Consider the following 7,588-nt stretch of genomic DNA (forward strand, 5'->3'; position numbering starts at 1 on the left):
GCTAGAAAGATACAAAATGAAATTGAGAAGTCAAACTTGCCCTTCAGCTATCACACACCTTGAAGTACAACTTACTAAGAAGATTCCCAAGTTAATGACAATATTTCCTTATATTTTCCTAAGAATAGTTGAAATCTGTTCCTCGAATCAGCTGGTTTTTGTTGCTCAGGTACAAAAATACGACAGTTTTCACACTATTAGAATAAACTACCACTGTGACTTAGGTCAGTTTGGAAAGCCAAGTGTAATTTGGATCGTAACACTGATAATTACATAATATAGTAATCACAATGACTTATTTGTTTGCCAGAACATAATTACAGAATAAGTTCACTGTCATATTTGGTTGGACAAGTGTAATTACATAATTAAATAAATATTTTTTTCAAATTAACCAATCGAAATATATTAAATAATATATTAAATAATTATAAATTGATAAATAATATCTTTAAAGTAGTAAGTAGCTTCCAAATAAATAAATCATTACTTAGATGAATTAATCAAAATTGCAATAACAATTTAATGTCTTTACTAACTCATTAATGTGTGATAAATACATGTTTATATAATAAATGTTGGATATTATTTATAATCAGGTATTTCAACTATATTTAAGAAAAATTAAATAATTATAAATTGGTAACTTATATCAGAAAAAATTATCGGTATCTTGACTATCTTTCAAATAAATAATATTTTAACTTAAAATAATTAATAAAATTATAAATTAAAAATTTTACCAACTCATATGAGTAAAATGAAATTTATGATTTGTTGTACTTTTTAAATAACAAAAAGATAAATAGGAGTTTAAAAGGTATTTTTTTCTTGATAATTATTTTATAGTAAAGAATAGAAAATGAAGCTAGTGAAACACGAAATTGTATTTAATAACAAAGAAAAATGAAGAAAATAGAAAAAGAAGAAGCAAAATGTGAGAAGTTGCAAAATTATATGGAAGCATATCATAAGCAACATGTTGGAAGGGTAAAAATGAGAATAAGAGATACAAAAGAAATTTTGGAAAAAGAATAGTACTTACTATATTTGAAAATGAAAAAGAAAAATAAAAGAAATTAGAAAATTTACAATACCTTGTAATTGCACAGTGTAGTTACCACCAATTTTTACCTCCTCCTTGAGAATTGGAAAGTGCAATTATACCCTCTAAATTACTCCAAATTCCATGCTGACCAAATAATTACTTGGCCAGACAAACATGTCAAACTGTGTAATTACATCCATTTACACCCAAATTCAATTCTTATGTTACTTTCCAAACATGCTCTTATTATATTTGTTAAGTTAATCTGAACAAAAATTTATTTAGCTATGTAATTAAACTTGTTCAACCAAACATAATGGTGAAAATTATACTGTAATTACGCTTTGGTAAACAAAAAAGTCATTATAATTATTATACTATGTAATTACAGGGTGTGTAATTACTACCCTAGTAATTACACGGGTAGGTAACACGACTTTCCAAACAAACCCTAAGAGTTCTAGTTATGACCAGCCGAAAACAGGCCCCCTAGATGATGCCTTATAACCGTCCCTTTTAGACTATTTTCGGCTGATAGGCCTACATACACTTGATGCCCCGGAATAGCCCTTCTTTCGTGTTCCCCCTTGTGAATTCAAGTAAAACCAACACAAGTTAATCCACAATGAAGGAAGGGGAAAACATAACTCCATGGAAAATGCAGAAACTAATATCAAACCTCATCACCCTAAAGGGGTTAAAATAACTGTGGCATAACATAAGCATCAAATATGTAAAATGCCAATGGCTAGAATCAAATCAATCTTATAAACTATTCCATCTGCAAACTTCAAAAAAACCGAAAAGAAGTGAGGGGCGGGGGAGGGAAGGTCCACTCATGTACATCATATTGGCAGCATGGTATAGAAGATGTGCCACAAATACTTGTCATTTTCGTCCGCCAACCATACTTTGGCTGCTAGTTCCTGATACACCAGAAGATGAGTTGTGTCTTTGATCCCCGTTACCAAAAACATTAAGATCTTCAAATAACCTATAAGATGGAATGAAGGGTTTTTGTCCAGCAGCAGAGGATGTCGTCTTGGGGCTAGACCGAATCTGTGCATCCCCATTGATAGCTACACCATTGCTTCCCATAGTAGGAATTGAGTTAACATTCTGTACAGGTCTAGGACCTTGCAAAGGCATGGATGTGTTTTGTGGAGTTGAGTACATGTAGGAAGGTCTAGTTGAATGATTCGGATTGCTAAAATATCCGGGAGTTGATGCCCAAGGTGGAGGCGGATAAGCAGAGTACTGTGGGAATTGAGTCTGAGCACGTGGCGGTAATTGTTGAGGCTGAGAATGAAGTTCTAGCTGAGTTCTAGGTTGTTGGTTCAGTTCAGGTTGTAAAGGAGATTGTGGAAGCTGTTGCGAGGTATGCTGAGATTGTAATGATGATTCTTGGGGATACTGTGGTTGAGGCCGAGGATGAGGTTGCGATTGAGGTTGATGCAGAGACTGGGCCTGAGGTTGGGCCTGGGCCTGGAACTGGGCTTGGGTTGGGGTTTGAAATTGGTGATGATATTGAGGTTGGGACTGAGGTTGGGCTGCGGATTGAAATTGAGGACGAAACTGAGGTTGTGACTGAGATTGAGGTTGGGGTTGGGGCTGAGCCTGAGCCCAAGGAGCTACATAACTGTTAAAGCTCTGATCTTGATATCCAAGATAAGCTTGAGATGCATATGGATTCCCTTGCGTGGTTGAGGCAACAGGCTCCTGATGCGTGCTATGATTGGCTGAAGCAGAATTTTGTGGGGTCTCGGGATATATACTTGATGACAAGGTCAGGCTCAAGAGATCAATTATATCTTGTTCTTTCGTGGGCATAGCAGTTGGAGGTGGATCTCGAAGAATCAATGCATTGCTTGTGACAGGATCCAGTGATTCTCCCGTAGAATTGCTATTATTGGCAGAGACCATACCTTCACTTGTTTGCGCTGCTGGACTTGTTTTTGAATGTCTGCATCAGCACAAGCGACAACTTCATTAGAGAGGACAGACCAAAGCTATAAATACATCATAAATCACAGAAAGTACTTTTGACTTCCAATAACATTTAAGGGAGACATAGTGCACTAAGCTCCCGCTATGTGCGGGGTCCAGGGAAGGACCGGACCACATTGGATCTTATGTATGCAGCCTTACCATGCATTTCTGCAAGAGGCTATTGCCGTGATTAAATCCAAATAAAAGTCACTAGCCTTTATATTGAGAACCACCCACCCCCTTTCCTTTCTTCAACCATCTGAACCTTTTGGAAAACCAAAACGACAATTAAGAAGTACAATAACGGTCACGACTATATAAAAAATTTCCTTCCTATGAAAGTATTAGCCTGAAAATCTTGATCTCCGTCATGCATCCACAGCTCTGCATAAGAGCAATGAATTGTTTTATATTGGAAGTAAATGCAGGTTTTGTAATTTCGATATTTACCTTCGAGCTAACTGGGCAAAGTCATCTTCTTCATCTTCCTCTTCATCAATTTGACCAGCTGTTGGTGCAAGAACTGGTGCAGAAGGTTTTGCATCTGCTGCTGGAGTAGGTGGTTTAACTTCAGCAGGTTTGAGGCTTGGATCATGCATTTCTCTAGCTGAGATGTTGTTGTTTGGGACTTCAGTTGGAAGTGGAGAACCAGAAGCTATTGCGTCATGTTTAGCCAGCACCATTTGGAGGTTATCATTTAATTCAAGACCCTGAGCCAGAAGTTCTTCATCCCTAATCACAAACCAGAGCAACTTTTAAGAGGTGATGAAAATATGCTGAAAAAGAAAGAAAAGAAATAGCAAATACCAGTCTAGTTAACACTTGCGTCAATATCTTTCCCATGAACACCATAAGAAACAAAAGATGGAGAATTACCCGGTGGTGGTCAACATTTGCATCAACTTCTTCTGGTTAGAGCGACACTGGTCGACAAGATCAACTATAACTTCATCTTGTACAGCCTATACAAAACAAAGATAGAAAAGGATTAAAGAAGTTCCATTAATGAGGTGAATGAAGGAAGAGTGAGAGAAGTTACTTACCAAGCGATCACCTGGAATCACGGCTTGTAGCATATCAGCCAACAGATCAGCAACTTCCTTCATAGAATTTATGCTGGACAAGCTGCAAGGTAAAACAGTTAGGATAAAGGATATGATAAAGTAAATCATAACAAACCAATTTATAGAGTGCAACAACATAGGATCAATAGGTCTGACAAGGCGTACGTCAACTTACCTTAAGTTTGCCATCTCTGCTGCCATGGCCTCATCAAGTCTTGTTGAGGAATTGCTTGGCATTCCATAACCAGGTTGAGGTTGTCTTGGTGCAGGATGAGTAACAGGTGGAGTAAAAATTGGAGCTGTATCAAATGAACGCTTGGGAAATTCAACGCCAGCACGCTGCAATGATCGTGACACAAAGATGGTTACTAGAAAAGGAACTTCTCCAATAAGCGTTTAAGTATGACATTCACTTGTTCGCCAAATTTTCCACCCCTCCCCATAGGAAAGAAAAACAAATGAAAGAACCAAAGGCAAAAACATCTCAACAATTCCATTAAAAATATCAAAACACAGAAATGAATTGCATAAATCCCTTTCCCAACTGATCATTGGAAAAAGAGACTATACATATCAAAAGTAATGTTTCAAGCCAACAAATCAATGTCATACGAGTATCTCAGTGGAATTACAAGCCTATAACTCATAAAAGAAGATTTTGAACTAAAACTTTATATCGAGTTACTAACCCTCAATTCTTCGTAAGCCCAATAGTACTGGGGATACTTTCCTCCAGGGCCACCAAATGCCTCTTGCCAAGAGTCCAGTAGTACTAGTACTTTATCTCTAACATGCATATCTGTCTGCAAAACCATACAAAGAGTGGCAGGAAAAAAGTTAAAATGCAAGGGTCAAGCGGACACTCAAAACTGAGATCAAGTAATGCACAAATCACAATGACCAAAAAGCTAATATTCTTCAATAATGGTCCCAAGCAGCACGAGAACACATTTCTAGCTTAAACAGGTATTACATTGGTAATAATTCTAATTCCGTTATAAAAATGTGATAACTAAAGTACAACAAGAAAGTATCCCATAATCCATATATTACTATACCATATGAAAATTCAGCTTGAGACATTCTGTGCATCTAATCAGAAAGAACCCGAGTACTTTGAACAGAAACTTGCCTTCTTCTTTACAATTTTGACCATGTCTTGCAATATGCTTCTTTCAGCTATTTGAAAGTGCACATTATCGCCACAGTTCTTCACCATTGTCTCCAAAAGCTGTAAGGGAAGTGCAAGAAGAATAGTCATTAATCCTTATCCCCCCCCCCAAAAAAAAAAGTCATTAAAAAACCATCAAAATTTAAGCGCAGCTAAACAGCCTTAAAAGAGATTGAATGTAAATAGCAAGAAAAAGAAATACTATTCTGCTGAGCTCTATTTATATGGCCCTAACGTAGTTTAACTGACTGTAAATTATATAAAGGGGGAGGTTCCAACAGACTTACCGTTAAAGCAAGTAGCTGAACTTTGGGGTTCTTGTGCTGCAACCTCTTCTTCACGGCTTTGGCAACATCTTTTGCTAACCTGGTATAGTGTAGCGAGAGTTAAATCAGACCTTAATTTGTTCTTCACTTATTCTAGCTATATGCATATAGTTTACATCAACTTCAAGCAATGGAGAATATTGCACGAAATAAGGATGATAATACGACACATAATTGGGTTCCGTGTTTGACAGAGTCCTTTAATTCCGGTTAGAGACTTGTATACCCATATGGGGGATAAGTTTGATGTTCAAAAAACTAATTATTGAGAATTCCTATTTTCCTTGAAGAAGCAATTTATTTTAGTACTAATAAAATGGGCACGAGTCGAGCAGAATGGATACAGACTCTTCATATAGACGATCCCAACTAGTTTAGGACTTTCTTAAAGACAAGATACAGACGATTCACCTTTCTTAGATAATAATTCAAGACCAACAAGAAACAATTAAGAAAATGCTCCCCTTAAAAATTCTTGGGTACACACAGGTGAAGCTGGATAATTCAACAACTATTGGAAAAAAGTTACTTTCTTCATCCATGTTCTCTAACTATCAAAAGCTCCGACAGGGCAAATAAGAATACTGTATAAATTTACTAACATAAAGTTCAGTTCTTGGCTGTATAAAGCCCAAACAAAACTTCAAATTTTCAGAAATCAGAATTACCCAAACTAAAATGCAAACCCACATGGAAAGGAAACAGCAAGATGAAAAGAACACTTTTTTCCGTTGACTTAAAAGAAACCGACACAAAATTACCCATACTAAAATGAAAACCCACATGAGTACTTCAGATAATCATAATTCAGAAATGCAAAGTACCCTTTTTTCATTAACTTCAAAACACACACACCCAAAATTAACCATCAAACAAATACAAAACCAAAATCCCACATGAAGGAAGCTTACGAGAAACACAGATTTTTTTTATAAAAAAAAAAAAAAGGAGAGCAAACCCCATATGAGAAAAGTCAACTTTTTCCCCTCCCACCATCCAACAACAAAGAAAAAGCAAAAATTTACACAAAATTAACCATCAAACAAATACAGAAACAAAACACATGAATAAAATTACAAGAAAAAAATTTAAAAAGCAAACCCCATATATATAAAAAAAAAAAAAAAAAAAAAAAAAAACCAACTTTCTCCCTTCCCAGAAAAAGCAAAAAATATACAAAAAAGGGTATGCTAATATGTGAAAAAAAAAAGGAGGAAAAATTACCAATGGTTAGAATTGATGGTATCACAAATATCAATATTGATAGTCCAATCAGGACCAATCAAGAACTCGCTTGTTGCCTTTTCAACACGAACTGCTGCTGATGAAGATGAAGATGAAGATGATGAAGATGAAGCTGCACCCAATGATGAAATCATTTTTTTAAATCTTTCTTGAAAAAAAGAATTACAGAAAACTCTCTTTTCAGAGTTCTTGAATTCTCTATATACCCATTTTTGAGAAAAACTCGTTTTCTCTTGGTTTATTTGCCTTTTTCTCTTTGCGGGAATTTCGTCTTCTTTTCCTTCTTTCCCTTCTTGTTCTCTCAGCTTCTTTGGTGTCTCTTCTTTTCTTGGAACGAGTCACGCGTGATCCTTTATGTGTGTTCTCCACTCGCGCTTTTTTTTTTTTCGGGTTTTTCCACTCGGCCGACTTTTAGCTTAGGACTAAACCCAATTCGAATCCCGTGAGTCCTATTAAACAATGAACTCTTTCTCGTGTTTTAGGGTAATTCCTAATTTTATTGTTAACAAATCATTTTGTATTAACTTTTATTCATAATACAAAAAATAAGTTCCAACTAAGAGTATAATGGATATTAACTTTAAATCATAATAAAAAATAAATATATAAACTTGGACTTTTTATGTCTTAAGTATTTTAATATGTGAAACTCTTTCGATCAACAAGGCAAATGATTTACTGATGACACAAATATAATAATCCTGAAATATCGTTAAAAAAAGTATGTTTTATTGAGCGAATGGTC

The 7,588-nt window shown here is 35.5% G+C and overlaps 1 protein-coding gene across 4 annotated transcripts; it reads right to left on the reverse strand.

Moving 5' to 3' along the window:
- Positions 1-1,700: 1,700 nt before the first annotated feature.
- On the reverse strand, positions 1,701-7,267 carry LOC107796556 (TOM1-like protein 6). 4 transcript variants are annotated; one of them, XM_016619347.2, is made up of 10 exons: positions 7,050-7,267; positions 6,823-6,955; positions 5,560-5,638; positions 5,234-5,332; positions 4,791-4,904; positions 4,277-4,440; positions 4,081-4,162; positions 3,914-3,999; positions 3,488-3,769; positions 1,701-3,011 (listed from the first exon to the last, which is right to left on the reverse strand). In XM_016619347.2, exons 1-10 carry the CDS (start codon positions 7,051-7,053, stop codon positions 1,937-1,939), a joined length of 2,118 nt encoding a protein of 705 aa, XP_016474833.1. In that variant the 5' UTR covers positions 7,054-7,267; the 3' UTR covers positions 1,701-1,936. The 4 variants fall into 4 exon arrangements, with proteins under 4 accessions (XP_016474833.1, XP_075089284.1, XP_075089292.1 ...); XM_075233183.1 differs by having other exon boundaries at positions 4,791-4,900; positions 5,230-5,332; positions 7,050-7,179; XM_075233191.1 differs by having other exon boundaries at positions 4,791-4,900; positions 5,230-5,332; positions 6,823-7,176.
- Between the last annotated feature and the right edge of the window lie 321 nt (positions 7,268-7,588).

The sequence above is a fragment of the Nicotiana tabacum genome, chromosome 2, assembly GCF_000715075.1.
Source record: "Nicotiana tabacum cultivar K326 chromosome 2, ASM71507v2, whole genome shotgun sequence".
Taxonomy (NCBI): Eukaryota; Viridiplantae; Streptophyta; class Magnoliopsida; order Solanales; family Solanaceae; genus Nicotiana; species Nicotiana tabacum.